General features: G+C 28.6%; 1 protein-coding gene across 1 annotated transcript in view; it reads left to right on the plus strand.

Annotated features, from left to right (window-relative positions):
* LOC100212842 (protein VAC14 homolog) overlaps positions 1-23,537 on the plus strand; it is a 67,123-nt gene extending 43,586 nt beyond the window's left edge. Inside the window, exons 11-16 of the mRNA XM_065820007.1 lie at positions 7,069-7,283; positions 9,709-9,886; positions 14,196-14,314; positions 17,197-17,276; positions 22,636-22,798; positions 23,031-23,537. Of these exons, the coding sequence (XP_065676079.1) occupies positions 7,069-7,283; positions 9,709-9,886; positions 14,196-14,314; positions 17,197-17,276; positions 22,636-22,798; positions 23,031-23,181 (906 nt within the window). The 3' untranslated portion in view covers positions 23,182-23,537. The remainder of the gene's footprint in view (positions 1-7,068; positions 7,284-9,708; positions 9,887-14,195; positions 14,315-17,196; positions 17,277-22,635; positions 22,799-23,030) is intronic.
* Positions 23,538-25,055: the final 1,518 nt, after the last annotated feature.

The raw sequence follows: 25,055 nt of genomic DNA on the forward strand, positions 1-25,055 counted from the left end.
TTTACAATTCAATTTGAAACATAACTCGGAGTATCACAATTTATGCAATCATCAGATGTTACAAACAACCTTTACAGATGGTTGTTTGTAACGTCTGATGATCACATAAAGCATGAAACTCCGAGTTATGTTTCAAATTTAATTATTATTTTATTATTCAATATAATACAAACTTGCTCTACTTTTGTATTGTCTACCAATATGGCATTTCTAGCAACTGTTTTGCACTGTCTACCGATAAATTACTTTTATTATTATTATATATATATAGACTGTATATTAGGGTGGGTCGTACTTTTAAAATTTTCGATATGGGAGTGCGCGCAACATTTTTTTTATGTATTAGGGTATTAGAAGAGACGTGAATAATTTTTTTTTTCTTAAAAAGTTCATCTAGTGTTGGCGCAGGGCGTTTGAAAAATGTCAGTTTTACAAAAATCTTATTATATTGGCATTTTTTGGCCTTTTTTATATTAGCCAAAGGAAAGGCAATTATTAAAAAACAATAAGACATAATATAGACATAAAAAATTATATATATATTCGGTGCTACTTTTCTTAATGCTATACAAACATGATAGGCGTAAAAAAAGTTTTACAAAAAATATCTACTTATAAATTTTAGAAATGGGAGCGCGCGTAAAAATTTTTTTATGTGTTAGGATATTAGAAAAGACGTGAATAATTTTTTTTTTCCTAAAAAGTTCATTTATTGTAGGCGCAGGGCGTTTAAAAAACGACAGTTTTACGAAAAACTTTAAAAAAAAATTAGCATACAAAACTTGTTGTTGTTATTTTCAATGTGCGTAATGCTACTAGTATAAAATGAGGTGAATCGTGAAACATATTCATCAAACTTTGTGGGCTTTGGACTTATATCCTCCCTTCCATTATTATTATAAAAACCATTAAAATTATTTAAATACAGGAAATGGTGTAGGATTTTTTATTTTTATAAAGTTCCAATAGCTTATTTGTAGGATAATTACTAAGATAATAGTTTCCTGACGATTTGCGGTTTAAACGAGTTTTATTTATTTATGATCACTTTGGCATCCTAAATATTGTAATAAAAATGTAATTAACAAATTTATAACATATTTATAAAAGTCGTTTTTTTACCTACTACAAAAAGTACCAATATTTCTTAACAAACATAACATCAATTTCATTGCTATAAATGGCTAAATCTACTCGAGCTCAAACAATGTCAAAATGCCCTAAATTGCATGAGCTATTGGGTAATGGACTCGAACTTTGTTTATCAGAGCTGCCTACGCTGAGAGATAGTTTACGGTATGGAATTTTGTTGCGTGATAGATCAGTTACACATTTGAATACAAGATGTATGTGTATACAAATATTTATTAAAATGAAAAGTATTTGGATGTCAGCAAATTCTACAATCCCGTTGGTCTCAGAAAAATACGCAGTCGATAAACTTGTCCTTGAATGGAAGATTGCAAAAGACATTAGAAAACTGAGAACTACAAAAAAAAGTAAATGCTAAAATACTAAAAATATTTTTGTCAATTTTTGTTTAAACTGTGAATTAAAAAGTTGAGTATAAATTGATTATAAATTTTTTTCATTAAAATTGTTTAACATAATTTATTTTCTCCTTTAGCAGTAGAATTTCAAACAACAGACGATTTGGACATTGGCAACAAAAATGCAGATAATACAGAAAAAGTTGACTTCAGTTTGAAAAAAAATTACTTAGATATTACCAGGGTTTCTCAAGCAGCTATTAGGTATGGGGTATCTAACAGAGCTGCAGCAGCCATAGCTACTGCTACTTTAGCTTCTGCAAAAGATGCAAATTTTTTAAAGAAAAATACTGATATTTTCGTTGATCACAACAAAATAAAACGAAGTAAGACTAAGTTAATGAAAGAAATTCGAGGTAGAGCTGAAAAAGTAGCGATGAATGATAATATTCAATGTATATTTTTTGATGGACGAAAAGATTTGACTAAGTACATGAGAGAAGAAGAAGATGGAAAATTACACCCATTGGAAAAAAAAGAAGAACATTATTCAGTTTGTTCTGAACCTGGAGGAAAATACCAATTTCATTTCACTAACAATTCTGAGGAAAGAGTAGAGACTGCAGCTGAGCAAATAGCCGATAATATTTATGAATGGATTGTGAATCATGATGTCGGAGACTATTTAGTTGCCATTGGTGCAGACTCAACAAATTTAAACACTGGTTGGAAAGGAGGTGTTATCCATTTCCTTGAACATAAATTGGATAAAAAATTAATGTGGATAATTTGTGCTCTTCATACAAATGAACTATCTCTCCGACATCTAATGATTCAGCTTGATGGAAAAACTACGTCTAAAAATAATTTTTCTGGTTCTATTGGAAAACTTATAGGTAAGGCAACTAGCTTCAAAGTCAAAGATAGCATAGTAAAAATTGAATTTCCTAATGCAATAATAGAACTTGACTCTGAAGTTGTAAAGTCGCTATCAGATGATCAAAAGTATCTTTATAAAATTACCCATGCAATTAATGCTGGGGTTTTTCCGGAAAATCTTAAAAGTAAAGAAATTGGTCGCATGCAAGACGGTTGAATTTTGCAAATAGAATATGTTTACTTTGGTGCTCCGAAATCGTACTTTCAGTTGAAGAAACATATAATCTGCAACTTCTGGTGGAGTTTATTGTTGGTGTTTATGCGCCACTTTGGTTTGAAATCAAAGTAAAGTGGAAGTGGACTGAAGGGCCTAATCATATACTCAAGCAGTTAAAACTTCTTTGTCATCAAAGACTTAAAGTTAAAGACATTGTAATGCCCTACGTTTTATCTTCTTCATGGAATGCTCATAGTGAAAATGTTCTTCAAACGTTGTTATGTAGTCTAGAAAAAACAGAAAGACAATTTGCAGTTGAAACAATTTTAAAATTAAGAGGAGATTTAAAATACGGAAACACTAGTGTAAGAAGTAGAAAACATCATATACATAATGAAAATGCTGAATCACTTTTTGATCTAATTGATTGGAGCTTGGATGTTCACGAACCTTTACTTACATGTTTATTGTCAAAGGATGAACTTTTAAAATACAATGATATTCCGATGTATGTACCTTGTTTTCCTGTTCATGGGCAAGCTATTGAACGATGTGTCCAAGAAGTCACACGAGCTTCTCAATTGGTATTTGGAAAAGATAGAAGAGATGGGTTCATAAGAGCAACATTAGCACATCGAGAAATCATGCCCGTGAACCAATCAAAAAAAGATCTATTTAAATTAATTTAAGCAATATTAATTTTTTGATGTTTTGCTTTGATTATTTATGATCACAGTAAATAAGTTGAACTTTAAATATATTGTATCTTTTAGATGACATTTTATATATTTTATTTATGACTTTATGAAGAGTAGCACCCCAAATTATGTTTTATTTTAATGTCTATATTATATCTGGTTGTTTTTTGATGATTGCATCACCATAGGCTTAAATAAAAGGACAGAAAAGTGCTAATTTGATGCATTTTTAGTAAAACTATCGTTTTTTAAATGCCCTGCGCCCACAATAGATGAACTTTTTAGGAAGAAAAAAAAATTATTCACGTCTTTTCTAATATCCTAATACATAAAAAGAATATCACGCACGCTCTCATTTTTAAAATTTATAAGTAGAATTTTTTTGTAAAATCCATAATGGTAGCCAACTTTTCTTACGTCTATCGTGTTTGTATAGCATTAAAAAAGTAGCACCGAATATATATATATATTTTTTTATGTCTATATTATGTCTGATTGTTTTTTAATAATAGCCTTTCCTTTGGCTAATATAAAAAAGGCCGAAAAATGCCAATATGATAAGATTTTTGTAAAACTGACATTTTTCAAATGCCCTGCGCCCACACTAGATGAACTTTTTAAGAAAAAAAAATTATTCACGTCTCTTCTAATACCCTAATACATTAAAAAAATGTTGCGCGCGCTCCCATATCCAAAATTTTATATTATAATTTTATATATTATTACTATATATATATATATATATATATATATATATATATATATATATATATATATATATATATATATATATATATATATATATATATATATATATATATATTAGGGATATGACTTTTTTGCAACCTACTAGGCCTGTATCGTAATTCAATGAACTTTTATGTAAAAAGAACGAATAGATGTTTCATTTTGACATATTTTGAAAAAAGGTCACCCCAAAACCAAAAAATCGAATTTTCAATAGGTACACTTTTGTACAGTAAATGAATATTAAAGGCTGAAGATGTTGTAAGAGTCATACTCCTGTTGTTATTTTATTTATTTATGCAACATGTACTGTGATATAACAAAAAACATTATGTGATATATAATTATACAAGTATTACAAAATTAACAGTATCAAAGCGTCTAGTACAACAATATACATAACTGTCTGTGTCTATAGGCCTACTGTGTTTAGTACATGGGTCACATGATGCTCACGTCTCATAAAGAGTCTAGCGCTTATTACTTAGAATGAATCGAAGTTGCAGTTTGTCTTTCTTTCTGCAGGAAGCATACAGGTCTTGCATCACCTTGATTGCACGTTCAGCTATCTGATTACTTCGTGGTATGTCGATGACGGATGGCTCTTTCTTCCAGTGATTTTTGAATGACTGCAATGCCTTTTTGTAAGGCTTCAATACATCAGATAAATTCTTGAAGTCATTGTCATTGTACTTTTGACTACTAAACCAATGTTCTGCCCACTCATATGAAATGAACCTGCAAACCTTCTCCAAATTCTTTCTCGCTTCAGGCATAAGAATGAACGCCAGAATGGCGAGAATGGCTCTTGAGTTCCATCTGGCATTGCTCATATCAGGAATGTTCTGAAAGTGAATCAGAGGGAAGTTTCTTTGTTCTTCATAGAACCTAAACACTCTTGTTAAATGGTACAAAAACTTCATATCGTCTCTCCACCCTGATTTATCAAGAATTTCTACAGTTCCATTCACAAACTTATCCTTCAGTTCATCATACTTATTCAACAGTTCAGACACAAATGGGTATTCAATGTTTGGAGATTTGGTATCACCCCCAAGTTCTTCGTCCATCACCAGACGGAGAATCCTGTCTAGTACGTGATGCTGACAACCGATAAATTGTGGTATTGTGACACCCTTTAATTTAAACATACGTTGCAACTTCACAACAACTCCATTTCTCTTCCCAGTATTGACGTTTGTTGTATCAGTAATGATCATCTTAATTGAATTCCACAAATTGTATTCATCAATAAGTTTGGCAATTTTTTCAGCAACAGTTTCAGCTTTGCCATCTTTTAAACGCAGTGCATCAAGTTTCACGTCAGTTCTTTCATTCTGAAGTACAACTACCTGATATTCCTTATCATCTATTCGTTTGCCGTCAAAGTGTAAGGACCACTGTTCCATTTTAAGTTGTTGTATCATTTCTTTTTTTAATTTACCTGCCTCTTTGAATATGGACTTGTAAATTGCTGATTGACTTGGAGTTGGAATATCAATACCTTGTTGTGATAATACATTGCATATTTTAGCAGCTTTCTTTGTGGAAACTCCACTTGATGTAACCATACTTACAGCAAATTTACTTTTGTAGTGCTTTCTAGTTTTTTTCTGAGTGTCCTCATCATCATCTTTATCACCGTCGTCGTCTTCATCATCTTCACTCTTACTTTTGCAGTTTTCAGATTCAGTACCACTGTCTGTGGTAGACAGGACTTGTGATGTGGAAGGTATTGCTGTTCCAGACTGGACTTTCCTTCTCTTGGAAGGGTGAATGGTTTCTTTACTTGCCACTTGTCCTGTTGAGTACCCCACCTGTCCTTTACTTTCTTTTTGTAGGTGGTATAGACGTTCATCTTCCGAGGATAACCACTGGCCATTCACTTTCGTGATGTCAAATAATGCATTGAGAACATCATATTTTCCACGCTTGACACATTCATCATAGACCTTCAGCACCTTCATAAGCTTTGCTCTTATCACTTGATCAGACACACGTGGAAAATTCAGTTTATTGTCCCACAATTTTGTAATTTCCTTAGAAATTTGGTCTATTCGTTCTTTTCTTCCTTTAACATATGCTCCGAGAAACTGGTATCTTCCTACGATCTGCAATTGAAGTGGTATTCTGGATTTTTCATCGAGTGAATGTTCTTCTACAGCCACGCTTCCTCTTCTTCTGTGTGACTCTTGAAATCTCACCAAATTTTTAGTCCAAGTCTTCTTGCTCTTTGTTACTGTGGTATGACTTTTCTTGTGAGACATCATATAATATTGTTACGACTTTACGGATAGCTGAGCGTAAATATCCGTTTAATAAAGTCGTTTAATTAATAAAATACTTTAACTGTATAGTAATCCAATTATAGTTCGATAATCCAGTCAATGTTGATAACAGTTCGATAATCCAGTCCGTATCCTAACGATAATGCTACAACTACTTATACTTCGTACACTTACAGCGTCTTTAGTTCGCTACAGTAGTTCCTTATTAGCTCAGTTACACGCAGAGTACTTCATAGAACTATTCACATTATCAACACTGAGCTCTGACAGCAGCTCGCTTATATAATTATTTAGAGCTTCCAGAATGTTCTACTAAGTTCTATAATCTTCTACAGTCTGTTACAGTCGTCTATATCACCGTGGTAACTTAATGACGTCATCACATAACAATTCCAAGTATTTGCCGGCACACGGCCGTTTCGTTGCCATGGTAACGTGTGGCGTTATATTTATAAATTCATAACAAAATAATGAAATAAATAGAATTAAGCTGAGAATTAAGCTTAAGATTAAAACATCGGTCAAAAATGAATGTATAAAAATGGTAAATCAAATTTTTATTTTGGGGGTGACCTTTTTTTGTTGCAGAAAGCTATTTGGGCCTTTTTTCATGATTTTAGGTAAAAGTTCATCGATTTATGATACAGGAAACATTTTATTTGAAAAAAAATTAAAAAGTCATATCCCTAATATATATATTTATAACTTTAAAAAAAGATAAAAGTTAAAAAAAATTTTTTTTTTTTTAGGTTGTGTTACTTGATTTGGAAGTATTAGCCGACATCTCAGCATCATCTGCAGGTAGTCCGAGAAAACCTACAGGTGTGGCATATGAAATCTCTGATAAACCTACACCTCAGCAAAACTTTCTGAATACACATTTTACTAAGTTTATGACAAGCTTGCTTAGGATATTTAACTCAGATAGACAACTTCTTGAAAATAGAGGGCCTTTTATAATCAGGTATCAATTTTTACTTGAATTAATATATTATTGTATATTATTAGTATATTATTAGTATATTATTGAATTACTATATATAGTATACATATATATATATAGTTAGTTAGTTATAATAAGTTGTAATGCGAGCTTATCGGCTCACACGAAGTAACTCATCCGAGGATAAGCCACTGTAGCAACTATGCTGGAGGTTGTCTAGCTGATTCTTGAATGGGTTGATGTTTCTGCGTTCACTGATTCGTCAGATAGCGAGTTCCAACAATATATATAAACAGTATGTCATCTATCATCCCCTGTTGATTTTTAAATAAAAACAAAATTTTATATGCTTAAATTTAGATTTTTTACCTCAATTTTTTTTTTTATATTGAATTTATATCAAAAAACATTTTTATAACAAGAAATTAATATTCTTATTCTTAAAACAAAAATTATCCGCTAAATTAGAAAAAGTCAAAAAAGTGTATCACCCCCTAATCATTTTTTAATTTTTCTGTTGTTTAAATTAGTAAAATTGCAGAAAATAAGCCAAAAACAATCAAATTTGATTGATAGAAGTTATTCTAACTAATTTTTTTGGCAAAGTTTGTTTTCTTTTTAGGTTCTTAAGAGAAAATTATGGCGAAAAGATATGAAATTCATGATTCAGGTAAAAAAACTGATCCTGGGACACTATAAAAGTGGAAAGGGATATAAAACTATTTCTAAAATAGTCCATGTTAAGCCTAATAGTGTAGGAAATATCATTAGAAAATATAAAAAAATGGGTACTGTTAAAAATTTGCCATGAAAAGGACGCTTCTAACTTATTTTTTCTATTTTTATAAACGCTTCTATCTTATTTTTTTATTATTATATACTTCTAACTTATTTTTTCCTCTTATCATAGGTCAAATGATGGTTTGGGGCTTTTTTGCTTGGAGTGGTGTTGGCATACTCGAATTCATTGACGGAATAATGACAAAAGAGGTTTATACTGACATTCTGAAGTGAAAACTGAGATCAGAAGTGCTGGCTTTTCTCGTAATTTTATCTTTAAACAGGATCCTAATCACACATCAAAGTTAGCTACTGAGTGGTTAAAGAAAAACAGTATTAAGATGTTAGATTGGGTTCCTCAGTCACCAGACCTAAATCCGATTGAAAATTTATGGAATCTTTTTAAAATTAAAGTAGCTGATCAAAAACCATCCAGTTTGTCACAATTAAAGGCAATTCTCATTGAGGAGTGGGAAAAATTTGACACAATGGCTTTAAAACTTAGTAAATTCAATGCCTAAAAGATGTCTTGCAGTCATCAAGGCAAAAGGCGCACAAATAGACTATTAATTTTATATTAGCAAAATAATTATTTAAGGGGTGATACACTTTTTTGACTTTTTCTAATTTAGTGGATAATTTTTGTTTTAAGTATAAGAATATTAATTTCTTGTAATAAAAATGTTTTTTGATATAAATTCAATATTTGAAAAAAAAATTCGGGTCAAAAATCTATATTTAAGCATATAAAAATTTGTTTTTATTGAAAAACCATCAGGGGGTGATAGACTTTTTTGACATACTGTATATATATATATATATGTGTGTGTGTGTGTGTGTGTGTGTGTGTGTGTGTGTGTGTGTGTGTGTGTGTGTGTGTGTGTGTGTGTGTGTGTGTGTGTGTGTGTGTATACTATAACATATTTAGATTAGCAAATACTAGTTTTGCTTATCTTTATAGCAGACAGCTTTCTTTTTTAGAAAAAGAAGGAAAAAACTTAGAATAATGAAAAAAAAAATGCTGCTCTATCTCAAACCCTCAGTAGATGTAGCGGCACTTCTTTGCAGCAGCAGGCTTTAAAATAGTTGATGTATGTACTGATGTAGCCCCCAGCCGCATGTTGTTTCAGTGTGACCTCTCAGTTCTTATCTAAACACACATTTAAAGTTTACATATGTTCTTAAAACAATAGAGGTGTAATATATTATATTTATATTATATAGGTTTTTTTTTCCCCACAAACAATGAGTTGCACCTAATAATATAAAATAGTTTAAAGTAGTAATAATAATAATAATAATAATAATAATAATAATAACAATAATAATTATAGTATAGTTTTGATAATAACTAAGTAATTGTAGATATTAAAAACAATAAATTGTAAATGATTTCAAACAAAAATTAACTGAATGAATAAATAAAGGATTAAAATTATGAATGATGTTTGTCATTCAATCATGTTTATTTTGAATGCATTGTGGTTGATCAAAATAGATCATGTAAAGCATATTCAAATTGTTAAACCATATATTAGCATATTAGAAATATTATAACCAACCGCATTTTAGCATTTTGGAAATATTACAATCAACCATATGTTAGCATATAAATAATTATTTAATTTTGTTTAAGTTACATACTTCATAAAAATTTTTATTTTAGGCATTTGTGTTTACTGTTGAATGCACAGAATATTTATTGTGCACTTTCTGAAATTTTACAACAAGAAAAAGAAGATTTACAATTTGCATCACTTATTGTGAATCATTTGAATATGATATTATTAACATCAAGTGAACTGTTTCAACTTCGACAAATGTTAAAAGATTTGGATAATGAGGTATAATGTATATATAATAGAATTTTTAAAAGTTTTATTATAAAAATAACAATGTTAACAATAAATGATTCCAAAATGGTTTTATCATAAATAGAAAAATTTATAAATAGTATGTACATTATAAAAGAACTGCATATTCATACAAAGAAGTTTACAAGAATGTAAAATCCCTAAATAAACATAAAATAAGTTCATTTTACTTTATTTTATGTTATTTTAATTTATTTTTACTAAAGCTACCACACTAAAAATTAATTTATGTGCTTAAAAAAACAAAAAATTTAAAGGAAAAATATCAATTGTTGCTTTTTTAACTTGAAAAGGGCGGTTCATAGTGGTATTATGTCAACATACTGTTATTTGCAGAGTTCTTAAAAACAAATTTTTGAAAAATCAAATGATTGAAACAAAAAATGGTTAAAATAGATATAAATAAGTCTTTTTTAATACTTTATATTATGGTTTAAATGAATTGAAAAATATTTCATTAACAATATTCAGTTAGATGCAAAAGCAAGTACTGGTATTTGGGTCACACCCAAGCATACCTCAATGTGAAAAAAACACCCTCATACCTCATTGTGAAAAAAAAAAAACAGGTCATAAATAACAACACGATTATTTATGGCCTGTTTGTTTTTTCACATTAAGGTATAAGGGTGTATGAGGGTGTAGTTTTACATTGTGAAAGACTATAAAATGACTGTTTTCACTTTAAAACTGATTTAAAAACATTTTAAATATTTTAAACTTTTCGTAAATAAAAATGTACTTAAATAATTTAAATTAAAAATATAAAGAAGCAACCAAAATTTGAATCAAAATAAAAATTGGTGTAAATAGCTTTAATTGTTTTAATCAACAAAGTCTTTAAAAACTTCTTACTATCTTACTGTAAAAATGCAAAGTTCTTATTTCTTACTAGTGCTGAGCACAAAATCCGGATCCATCCATATCCGAATTACCAATCCAGATTGAAACAAAAGTAACAATCCGTTTAATCCGGATTAAAATACCAAATCCGGATTATGATATAAATCCGGTTTATTCGAAAAAAAAAATACTTGGAAAAATTAAATATAAAATTTAAAAAACTCAACACTAATAAAAACATTTGGTGAAAATTTAAAGTATTTACATTGAGTTACAACCATATAAAAAAATCAAAATCAATTTTGTCGAAAACTCTTTTTGCGTAAAAATTCCCATTTTCCTCAATTTTTTTGAAAACTACTGAAATATGATATTAGATGTAGGTAAGTACTCTGCTTAGAAGTAAGTATCAGACCTTTTATTCAGTTCCTGACATCCGTAAGAGACTAGACTACTAGAGACAAGAGAGTACCCAATACCTAATAGTTAATACATATTAAGTATTTTAGTAATGCACAGGACACAAGATTACAAGATGTTAATGTTGTTGAATAATATTGATTGAGATAAATAATTGACAATATAATAATAGGATTGTTTATAACATAATAATAATACATTAAAAGTAGGACATGTTTCGCTCATTCGTTACAGTTATGTGTCAACAAAGGCTTGGAAGAAAATGAAATAAAACAAATACTAATTACTGCATCTACAATCGTTTCACATTTCAAATACTCAACAGTAGCAATCAAAGCACTCCAAGTAGTACAGAAAAAATTATAAATGCCAGAAAAAAATTAATTCAGTCTGTTAAAACTAGATGGAATTCGATTTATGCAATGGTTGAACGACTTATTGAGTCTCGACAATGTATAAGCATAGTTTTAAATGATCGTAATACCACTACTAGAACAACAGCAATATCACTGGAACTCAGCGAAAGTAAATGGGAGCTATTGAAGCAAATAGTAAAAGTGCTCAAGCCTCTCGATCTTGTTACTAAAGTCTTGTCATCTGCAACAACTCCAACAATATCAACTGTACATCCTATTTTAAAAAGCATTGCCCAACACTATTTGACTCCCAACGTATCTGACCTACATAAAATTAAAATATTAAAAGAAACATTGTCACAAGAGTTCTAAGCAAGATTTTTTAGTCAAATGCACAGTGATTCTATATTTCTTTTAAATATTGCTTCACTTTTATACCCACGTTTTAAAAATGTTTTTGATGATGAAAGTGATATTTTAATTACCTTAAAAGATTTTATTATGCATCAATTAAATTATGAAGGTTCTTCAGTTAATGATTCTATTAATCAGCCAAGCTCCATGGTATCTGCTTTAGATATTTTATTTTGCCAAAATGATAGTGGTGAAGATGTTAATCAACAAAATGAGCTTGAAAAATATTTAAGAGAAAATTGTATCAACAAAAATGCTTGTCCATTAACATGGTGGGCTGAAAATAGCAAAAGATACCCAATGATTTCAAAACTTGCCAAAAAATATTTATGTATACCATCAACATCTACTCCGTCTGAAAGAGCTTTTTCCACTGCAGGAAACATTATAACTTCAAAAAGAAATTGTCTGGCTGGTGAAACAGCCAAATAGTTAATATTTCTTTCACATAATGCTAAATTATAATTTATATATATATATATATATATATATATATTTTTACTGTTGTAATAAATATTAAATGTATTATGTATAATGTATAAGTATAACAATATTAAGTGCTCATTAACCTGAATTTCTACAGTTCTTTAAATATACTAAGATTTAATAAACAACCTTCTATCAAATGTTACAACAAACAAGTTTTCAACTTCATACTTTAATACATTTTTGATGTTTATAGTTTAAAATTTTAAACCTGAATTTGGTATCACAATTTAGTCTTGATATATAGTATATACATACTTCATAATATTTTTACTTTATATTTTTGGTTATTTTTTATTTCACTATTATTTTTTTTTAATTTTGTTACTAGTTTTAGGATACAACTTGGGAGTTGGGTTTAGGACCTCCTAATAATTTTGATTAAAAACCCATGTTATATATATTATCTATATTACAAGATGGGACATACATATACTTTTTAAAAATAACTTGAAAAAATGAAAAATATATATTAATTGATTAGAAAAATCAATAAAATAAACTTTAGCACCTTTGACTTTTTATTTTAAAACCACATGAGGTTAGATTTGGCTATGAATTGCATACAAATACGCACATAACATCTCCTTTTTTTATTAATAAAAATAGTAAATACCTACTTGCTACTTTCTAATTCCTAGTTCCTACCTCATAGGTGGGTATCTAATAATAAATTGTGAAAAACTCGAAAACCCTGGTGTATTTGCTATTAGGGGTCTTATATTGAGTTGATTGTCAATAGATCTGAGATCGTAATTCGAATTATTTAGGTTGATACTAGATAATAATGAAAAAATAGCTGATTATCTCAAAAACAATGAAGCCGGATTGGATTCGAAATCCGAATCAACGGATTGAATCCAAAATCCGAATCGGCGGATTGGATCCGTGAATCCGGATAAAACGGATTGATCCGAAATTCGGATTAAATAATTGTAATCCGTAATCCGGATTGGTCAAAATAATGCTCAGCACTACTTCTTACTATCTTAAAAAAATCTTACTTCTTACCATAAAAATACAAAAACAAGAATTTTTTTTTTTTTAAATTTGTTATTTCACCTCCCCAAGGCCCAGAAGGCCACTACAGATAAAGAGGCTACTTAATTGTGGTTATAACCCTCTATAACATCAACTCTATAACTCCGAAACAGGAACCTTGACAAACAAGGCCGCTGCGCGGAGAAACAAGTTGAGCGCGGTACTACCAGGGACGTGGTGGGGATCAAACTCGGAACCTCTCGCTTATGAAGCGAGCGCTCTACCACTACACCACTACCGCAATATAATATAATTATCATAATATAATTATCATGAATGAAACCTTCAGTGAATTTGATTCTCATGCTTACAGTTTTATTGCTTTTCTAATCATGTTGATGAAATTATGACATAACTTGGTTGAACTATTATGCACCTAAAAATATATTTGGTTTGGCACAAAACCTTAAGAAAAATCTCACCACCTGGTCCTAAACATTAGTTAAGAAAAGATTTCATAATTTTGGTAAATTACTGCTGCCTAAATTATTTTTCTAAAATAGATCCTGTAAATGTAATTTAATTTTTACATTTTCTTTTTTACAAGTTTTGACAAATTATGTCATTAAAAAATAAGAATATAAAGTTGACAAAAAAAAAGTTCTGTAGATAATTATTTTTATAATTTGTAAAATTTAATTTATATATATTTAATTACTATTTTTATGCAATATTTATTTTGATTCTTTATAATGATTTCTAGTAATTTATTTTTATAGGATAGCTGTATTTTATTTACATGTCTATATCGTTGTTGGTGTCATAATCCAGTTGCTACGGTATCATTGTGTTTTCTTGCTCAAACATATGAACATGCTTGTGATCTTTTATTGAAATTGTGAGTTATGTTGTGAGTTTTACATGCGCTGTTGCAATTTAAAAAAATTTAATTTGTACAAAATGTTATTTGTATATAAGTAAATAGTAACTTTGAGCTTCCTGAAACCATCGACTGAAGCCATCGACTGAAACCATCAACTGAAGCATGGTACAAACTAGTTATCATACCTTGTACCGCTAAAAAATATTTTTGAGTTTTTTATTAAAATAATTTAAAAAAGAAAATGAATTTCAAATTTAAATTGTAACTTAAATTAAAGTTTTTTCTTTTTGAAATATTAGCAAAAAAGAAACTCCAACAAATCAGGATTTGAAATATGAAATAAGAATCAGGAGCTGTTGATTTTGTTCATAGTTTTTCACATAGTCTAAAATTAAATAGCAATCGATGATAGCAAAAAATGTATGGTAGTCTTTTAAAATAAAAGTCTGTTATAAAAAAAGTCTGTGATAATAAATTAAAGATACAGTTTTACTGCAATACAGTGAAACTGTGTCTTAATAGTTTGTTTATTTAATTATGCTCAATTATTTTGTATGGTGTTGGAAGTAGTTCTATCATGTTTTTCTTTTCTTTTTTTTTTTTCAAAAATGTTTTGATCAATATGACTTGTAATCTGTTTTTTCAAATTATTAGAAATCTAATTATTATAATAATTTCATATATATAAACACAAAGACAAACATATAAGACAAACATAAGGATTTGCCAATCTTTGTGTTTGTCTTTTTAAGCACGTTGTCTGTACGTTAATCAAAGTAATGGCTTTATCTCTCAATATTTGACACTGGTCAATTTATCAGTGTTGCTTGCTACTCAATATAGTTTTTAATTTGATACTTGTTGTATCAAATTAAAAACTATCGACTCATTAAAAAATCTTTACCTAAAGTATTTTTTTATCAGTGATGCTACAGTACTATAACTTATGCTACGACACAATCTTTTTCAAAGCAGTAATCACGCGAATAGTTTTATGTTAAATAACTTGAAACTTTTTGTTTTATGAAAACACAATCAAATATAAAAAAGCCAAAAAATTTTAGAAATATTAAAAGTTTATCAAATATTCATTAAAAATGTTTTTAAATTTTTTCTTAAATGATAAAATTTTTTCTTATATGTTAAATATAAATTAATGCCATTTTTTTGCAACATGGTTAATCCTCCTGAGAGCAACAAAGTATGTTGAGAGCAACAAAGCATCCTGAAAACAACAAAGCATCCTGAAAGCAATCAATGTTCTCTATGAATAAAATCAACCATCCAATAAAATCAACCATCCAATAGATTTATAATTTACCCATTACATTAACATATATCAGTATATTCAAAATTGTTTTAATTTTTGATTCAAAATAAATAGGCATTGTATAAATGTGTATTGTTTAGTTTTCTTTGTGGACTCATAAAGGCGATTCCATGTGAAAACATCATGTTTTTTTTATAAATTGCAAAGGTAATTCATAGTCTGAATTTTGACCATGAATTACCTTTTAGGCTCAATTTGATAAACTATTAAATGCTAAATTAAATTAAATATTAGGTGCTCCATCATATAAAACTAGTTGTAACATGTATAATGTTGAAAGTGATAAAATAATAAAATGCAGAAAGTGATTAAACAACTTTATTAAATATTGATATTTTTTTACCAATAATTGGCCACATTGTTCAAATAAAAAACAACTGTTTATTATTCATTAAAATTAGTTTAGTAAGTCAAAACTTGTTTAGTATAATAATAAAAGTTCGATATAATATTAGAAACATTAAATAAAAAAGTCAGATTATGACTCTAATTTTCCCCATTAAATTTATCTACTAATGATGACTAATGATGTTTTATATTTCCGTTGTAGAAAAAACCACAATTCAATTCACTTAGATAACTTTTGAAAAAAAAATGAGCCTATACATCTGCATTTTTATAATTCAAACCCCCAGTTAAATTTTAATAAAATTTTGAAATTTAGGATCAGATTTTATAAAACTACTGAAAAAAAAACAAAAACAGAAGAAGATAACAACAACTAAAAGAATAATTTGGTCAAAGCTGTTTCAGTTTCATTACTGTCAAGTTACTCTCAGGTGCTTGACGCCGCAAGGTGGGGTGGGAATAAAAGGATGGGTGGGAATAAAAGGTTAGGTGGGAGTTTTTATTGAGATGTAATAAATTATTTAAGAGCACTTTAGACACTTTTCCTTTTCCTTTGATTTTTCATACTTCCTTTTTTATAAGTAAACAAATCTAGGTGAATCTTACCATGTTTTTTTTTGTTTAAGAAAAATTCATTTTAATTTTTTGTAACACTTCTAACTAAACTATTCAGGACAACATCTATAAAAGAAATTTAAAAAAGAAAAATCGGGCTGCATCGGCATTTTTGTAGATAAAATCGGCCCACTAAAATTGTGATAAAGGTCACAATAACAAGTGTTATTTCTATATATTTTAAGTTGTTTTATTGTATTCTTTGCTTCAAAATATGTAAGTGTACATATTTTCAGCTTTTCATTGCATACAGAACAGAAACAAAGATCAAAACCATTTTTCAAAATAATGCATTTTTGATGGTTTATGGGAAAGTTTATGTAGTTATATCTTTGAAACCATTTTATAATTAGATGATGAAATTTTGCGGATAATTTTTAAAAAATTTTAAGTGGTGTAAAAATCAGCAAAATCTGAGACTAAGGGTTGCATTCCTTGCATGTTTAAGTTATACATAATTTAGATAATCAATTAAAATAATTCTAAATTTTTTTTATTTAGATAATTTTACTCAAATTTTAAAATAAGTTTTAATAGCACATTTTCTACCTTTAGTTTAATATTTTTTATATGTTTTTGTATTTTCAATTTTTTAACATTTTAGTGGTAGTCTAGAAGTAAATGCTGACTTTCTTTCGCAAATTGATAAACTTATCCAAATGATAGAATCTCCTATATTTACATGTAAGTGTTTAAAAGAGTAGTACTTTATGAGAATCTCTTATATTTAGATGTAAGTATCAAAAAGGTTTTATGAAAATACTCTAACGATTTAATAGTTTGACGCCTAAGTAGTTAAAATTATTAATTTTTGTATGTTTTTTGTGTATTGGATGTATTATACACTAGGGTTTTCCGAATTTACACTTTTTTTTAATTTCTATGTGCACGCAATTTTTCCCATTCTCCAGTGTCCCCTGGTTACAAACATGTAAAAAAACATTGTTGAACCACAATTTCAGCAATGTGTAAAGTTCCATTTTTTGTAAAAAACCAAAAATTTACACATTTTCCAAATAAAAATACAAAAATGTGTCAAAAAACATGTATTTCAAGAAAAGTAAATCATATTTTTTAACTGGGGTTTATAAAGATCTTTTTTAAGCTTCTTTCTATTGTCCCGAGCCACCAGCATTAAACCTTTGCATTTTGTCAGATTTATATACACTTTTTTTTTTTTTTTTTTTTTTTGTTATTCACCTCCCCAAGGCCGAGAAGGCCACTACAGATGAGGAGGCTACTTAATAGTGGTTATAACCCTCTCTTAACTCTAAAACTCCAAAACACGAACCTTGATGAACAAGGCCGCTGCGCGGAGAAACAAGTTGAGCGCGGTACTACCAGAGACGTGGTGGGGATCGAACTCGGAACCTCTCGCTTATAAAGCGAGCGCTTTACCACTACACCACTACCGCATATCCTTCAAAGTCCTCAATAAGGCGTATGTTTCATTCTGCATAATCCTTGACACAATTCAAATTTTTTGAATCTTTTTTGAATAAATCTAATGACTTTGGGGTTTTTTCCATCCTCCAAAGCTCTATTTCACCATCAGGGACTTCTGCATTTTTTAACAGAGGCCAACTTTCTGGACCTACCAGTTCTCAAAGCTCAGTAGACTCACATATGACTGGTAGCTCAGGTTTTCCAATCTTGAACTTGTACCAGTTATGTTTTTGCATACTAGCAACCAATGGTGACCCAAGATTGGGATTTTTTCTTTGATGCAAAAAGCATTCTTGAAAGAAGCAAGATCATTTAAGGGTGAATTTGCAACCAAGTACGACTTTAGAAACCAAGGTGCATACCAATCAGATGTGAAGAAGGCTGCTGTCTCTATCATCTTTTTTTCCACTTCGCTGGTAACCATGGTGATCTTATTGGTTATTCTCAAGGTAAGAATATATAAGTCATCAGCCATAAACCTAAAGAGTAAGATTTTTTCACCATTAATATTTGTTTATTATATTTTTTTTATTTATATGTTACTTAGTATACTTACGCATTTCTTTTTCAATATACTGTACCTAGCTTCATGGCAGGCTCCAGGTTGATGACAACACAGTCCAGGTACTTCTCCTCTCAAATAGAAAACAAAAAACTCGCATAGTTTCCTCTAATCACCCCTCTCAAAAGTTTTTGAGGCAAGGGCTTCTTTTCCAAACTCCAGAGCTTTCTTAGCACTTTCATAAAAGGGTGACTCAACCTGAAGCTGACTCCAATCAAACCTAGATCTATCATCTTGTCAACCTCTTTCTTGAAAAAACACCAATTTTTCTGGAGTTTGACATTCAGTCCTTTTCCTGGGCCATTCATCTTCTTTCCAGTCAAAGCCTCCAGAAAGTGTGAGATGTGTATTTCTAGCATACGTCTTCTACAGAGAAACCATATAAGTGAAATATTAAGAATAGAGCTAAGGGTAACAACAGCTCCAGAGTGTTTTCCAGCATTGGATGCAGTAAAGTTACAAAAAACAAATCTTGATCTACAATGTCATAGTATTCTAGCAGATTCAACATTACTTCAGTCTGGTCACTACCTTTAGAACTTGGTGTCTGAACGACACCTAGCAGTATGTCATCTGTGTCATCCATATCAGGGGATGTAACACTGACTACTATTCTTTCTACAGAAACAGTTACTTTTAGATATTCTTCAATCTGTTTTATCCTTTTTCCATCAAAATAAACATATAGCTTTTTTCCCTTCAGAGTAGTTATAATTTCTTGCCTGAGCTTATCTCCTAATATCTCCTAATATTCTTAATATATCCTAATATTCTTGAATCTTTTTCTATGAGCTTTGCTTCTTGTTAGATTAATTCTAGATTTACACCAGCTTTATTGCAAATAGCAGCTACTAATGAAGTTTGTGGGTGTTTACCTACTCTGTATCAGGCAGAACTGCCGCAGTACAGTCTACCAGATTTTCAGCACTTATTCTTATCATTTAGTAGAATGACTGAATCTATTAGAAATTATTAGTAAATTTTTCTCACAAAGTCTCACGTTCATCGGATTTTACTGCATTAATTGTGACCTTTACCTTTTGCTTCTTCATTCCTCTTGAGCTGAATATTTTTATTTTCACCTGAGTTTTGTAATACTTCATCTAGTTCTTCTGTAATATACATGTTTTGCTCTCCTATTTGGTCTAGATAGAACTTAATATCCTCCTTTTTGGCATTCTCTGAATGAAAATGATCCTGATTTTGTTCAAAATTTGCCAATGAAATATCAAAGAGTCTATTACTCTCCTCAAAAAACTTTATTCTGTATCTTAGAGAAGTTGCCATTGCTAGAGTTCCAATTCAACGATTTGAGATGATGCAAATTTATGTACTTATTTTGGAGCTCCAGTATTTTATCCCTGACACTGGATCTACTGATGATAAAGTCTTGAAGTGCTTTCTTCCAAGCGTCTATTACAGTAGAGGCAACACATCTTTGTTTAGAATTTTTGCATTTAATTATACAATTTTCAAGTAAATATATGTATATTGGTTTACATAACTGTTACATAATGAAAAATATATATAATATATTTTTCATTATGTAATATATATAAATATATGAAAAAACTAGTTCATATTCAACTTATAATTATTATTATTATAAGTGGTTAAAATCAAAAGAACAGACAAAATCCAGTTAAAACAAAACAATATACAGAAAACACAAGGTTGTTCAACTAGCCATCATTATCGACCCACTCTGTGAATCAGGCTCTAATGAACCTTCTTTACCAAATAGGCCGGATGGACTGGTTCTTATATAGTCTACAAACATTTTCTAAATTCTCTAGGGTAAGAAGCATTATAAGTTGGATTCGCACCAAAAAAATGTAAAAAAAAATTTATCGAAAATTAAGAAATTGAGATTTTACATATAGCTGAAATTGACCTCAGAAAAAATTTTTAGTCATATATATGAACTCAGTAGACATAAATGAATGGGAAAAACATAGGTGCAATAAATTTTTTATTTTGGACACCCTATTATACACTGTTATATTAAATTTATATTTTATTATATACTTATACACTTACCTGTTAATCTTCTTCATCTTGGCATCAAATCAAAATTTCGTAACCTAGTTACTAAACTTGGCTAAGTAATTAAAACAAATTCTTTATTGTTAAAAGGCAATACTATTAAAGATTTTAACAGTATTGAAATTGTGGTTCATTTGTATTAGTGTTCAGTAACAGCTATTCAGTGCAACCAGGTATCAAAATCTAAAAGAACTGAAATTGAAGTTGTTTGTTTTTAATAACCTAAAAATATAAATTTCATGTGTTTACCACCCATCCTGTGTTAACAGCAGTATTTTATTGACAAGGTAATTTATAAAATGTTCTTAACTTGAAATACCACATAAATCTGGTAAGTTGAACCTTTTTTTTTTTTTTTGATTTTAAAGTTCACCTTTCTAAAGCTCTGCAACAGACTGAGGCTGCTTAATTTTTGTTTAATATCATTATTTTATTTACAACTCTCTCTCTACCTTAAACTCCAAATACCTGTTTCTCTGTGCAGGGTCACTGCACAGAGAAACAGGTTGTGTGCAGTACTCCCAGAGGTGTAGGATGGATTTGAATGGTTGTGAGCTGAGTGTTCTACCACTATCTACTATCGCATTTAAAAATATGCCATTATTTTCACATATCATTTGAGAATTCAGTAAAAACAAAACAAACTATAGTTTTTTCAAAGCATTTTCACAATTCTGATTTACTTAATGTAAACTTATATATTAGCAAAATGTTGGCAATGTTAAAACATTCTAACAAGTTACTTGTAATTATTTGATGTTATCTCATTTATCACATGTTTCAGTATTTTGCAATAGTAAAATTAAACAATCTTCAATCTCTAGCTATTCATAAACTCAAAAAAAAAAAAAAATTCTCTTCAAAGAATATAGAGAATTATATTAAATAATGATATAATTGTGTATTCTAGTATGAAATTTTCAAATCGCTGTTCTTATTTTGCTTATTATATAAAGAATTAACTATAAAGTTAATTCTTGTGCCTATTTACTTTTAAAATTATTTATCAGTAATGATTTTTGACTTTAGATAAGAGCCTACATTTGTGTTTGACTTATTTTATAATCTTGTCCCTATGTGTGGAATCTCTTTTATAAGATAAGTTGGATTAAAAAGGTTCAGAAATATTCGACCTGTAAAAGATTCTTTATAAAGATTAGTATTCAAAACTTATTACTTTCAAAATCAACTTTCTTAAATGATGTATAATAAAGTTTGAGATTTTCATCACCCAAAAAGTTATAAACAACCTTTTCAATTTTAAATCAAGTTTTCAAAAGTGCAATACCTAACATCATTTTTAATCTACCACCTTTACTATCATTTAAACTACCACCTTTACCATTATTTAAACTACCACCTTTACCATCATTTAAGCTTTATTTATCATCATTTAAGCTTTACCACCTTTACCATCATTTAAAACCTTTTTTTATGGTGTTTGGAGTAATTAAATCATAACATCATTTTTTTTTTTAGATATAAATAAGATACAATGTATATAAAATGCATGTATCACCATTTTTTCTATAGATGCAAATAAATGTGTAATGTTGAAGTATATTAGATCATAACTGTATCCCTATTTTTTCTTTAGATTTAAAAAATCAAATAAATACAAATAAAAAATAAATTTGTTCTATATCATACACTTGTTCTGTATTATTAATTTTTTCTATATTATACATTTGTTCTATATGATACTTTTGTTCTGCATTATACACTTGTTTTGTATTATATATTTGTTTTGTATTATACACTTGTTTTGTGTTATACATTTGTTTTGTATTATACATTTGTTTTTATTATACATTTGTTCTTTTATATACATATATTCTATATTATACATTTGTTCTGTATTATGCACTTGTTCTGTATTATAGGTGTTATTAACAATAACACCTATAATGCTCCAAGATGCCAATATAAATTTCTATGGCATCTTGGAGCATGGGAATCATAGTCTTATTTCTGTTAAATTTTTTATAGTCCTGCGTCTTCAGTTGCTAGAAACAGACAAAAATTACTATTTGCTCAAAGCATTATATGGGCTTCTTATGTTATTGCCTCAAAGCTCAGCATTTACACTTCTACGGAACCGGCTAGATTGTGTACCAAACGTTCACCAGCTTCCTCCTGCTATTAAAGATATGTTAGTAATTAAATATCTTTTTTTTACAATATTTTTGTTCACGTGCCTTTTAAGTGTAAGCTCGTATGTGTATGTAAGTATGTATGTATGTATGTATGTATGTATGTATGTATGTATGTATGTATGTATGTATGTATGTATGTATGTATGTATGTATGTAAGCTTTTAAGTGTATGTATGTATGTATGTTATAGAGATATAATATGACAATTAATTAAATTTTTTTTTTTAGAAATTTATCAAAAGAAAATAAAGATGTTGTTGTTAACAAGACTTTTAAAAATATAGACTTTGCTGAACTGCAGAATCACTTCAATATGATACAAAATTCACATATATCTGGGACTAAAGTTACAAATAAATCTAAAACAGATACATCATAATTTTTAATGCTTTAATGAGTTTATTTTATAGAATGTATTTTTTTAAAATTTATATCAAATTATTCTCCCTTAGAAATATTTTTAGAAATTCTTCTATTTATATTTGATTGTTATTACTCATGTATGCAATAAAATCTGTTAGAAAATCTTTTCGTCATATAAATGTTTTTGTTTTTTTTTGAGTTTCGATTTGAAATCAATGATGTAAAAATCTATAAATATATATATTTTTTTCATGACAAGAAATTTTTTGCTCAATATTGTTATTAAATTATAAATGATTTTTTTTTTTTACATTTTTTGTAGAATTTTTTGTTTCTTATAAATTTTCTTTGTTATAAAAATTTAAACATTTTTATTTTGTGTTTTAATTAAAAATATTAACTAAAAAAACTTTGAATAAACAAACTGTAAATAAAACTATTTATTTAGTATGGTATAAATATGCACTAATTTTAATAATTATGCACTAATTTTAATAATTATGTGCTAATTTTAATAATTATGCACTAATTTTAACAATTATGCACTAATTTTAATAATTATACGCTAATTTTAATAATTATGCACTAATTTTAATATTTATGCACTAATTTTATAATTATGCACTAATTTTAATAATTTGCTCTAATTTTAATAAATATGCACTAATTTTAATAATTATGCACCAGTTTTAATAATTATGCACTAATTTTAATAGTTATGTATAATTTTAATAGTTATGCATAACAAATTTTGAAACAATATGCATAGTATATACTAAAGGGAAATGGCAAGCATGTGTATGAGTACTTTTTATTTCATTGGTTTGAACAATTTCTGTTGTATAGACATAAACATAAATTGAACATAAACTTTTGTATTGTAACATATAGATCAGTATTATTAAATTTATTATGTTGGAACTCTGTATACTTTTTGATCCAGAAAAGTTCATTTATTTAAAAAATTTTAAATAAAGTTACCAAGCTAACAAAAGTATTTTTATACTTATCAAGAATTATAAAAATAAATTTAACAATTTTACATGACTCCACACATGTTTGGTTTGAATGGGTTTCCTTTATATTGATTTTTTAAATAAAAATATAAGACTAATTATAAAATAGTTAATGCCATTTTTTACAACTGGTTGTTCTTCCTTGTTTCACAGATCAGAACTGAGTAATTTAAAGTGTTTACAGAATTTTATAGTGATGCTACCGCTAGAATGATTACCAACCAAGGTTTATGAGCTCCTCCTATCCATACCCGCAAGTAAATTGGAGGTTTTGTATCATTTTTCTATCTTCTGCGGAGGTTGACTTCTCCACTGCTATGGATCTTCACCTGCCCCAATATAAAATCAGTTTAACATTATTATCAAGTTGAATATAATGTGTGTGAATGTGTATATATATATATTCTTTAATGAATTTGAATTAGAATTGCCATGTAGGCAAATTTTTGCAGTTAGAAAAATGGAAGGAGTTGAATTTTTTAATCCAACTCTGTGTGCAACCAGATGGTCAATAGACTGTTACAAATCCAAGCATCATGTTGAAAAATCTTTGGTGTCTTGAAATGCTGTTCAATATGGTATTATTACCAGTACTGAAAATGTGAGAACAACTGCAATATTGTAACAAAATGAAAAATACAAAAAAACTTTCCAACTCCAGCTGAGAAGCTTGAGCCTCTGTCCCACCATTGTAATTTCTATTTCTCTCTTTTTTTTTTTTCTTTTTATCTCTTTCTTTTTATCACTTTCTTTTTTTTACAATTACTATTACCTACTAGGTTGCATTCTTTTACTGTTACTGATCTTTCATGTTTAAAAAACCTTTGCTAGTTTTTTACTTAAAGATTTTGATTATGATTAACATTATAACATT

Source organism: Hydra vulgaris, chromosome 15 (genome assembly GCF_038396675.1).
Source record: "Hydra vulgaris chromosome 15, alternate assembly HydraT2T_AEP".
NCBI classification, from domain to species: domain Eukaryota; kingdom Metazoa; phylum Cnidaria; class Hydrozoa; order Anthoathecata; family Hydridae; genus Hydra; species Hydra vulgaris.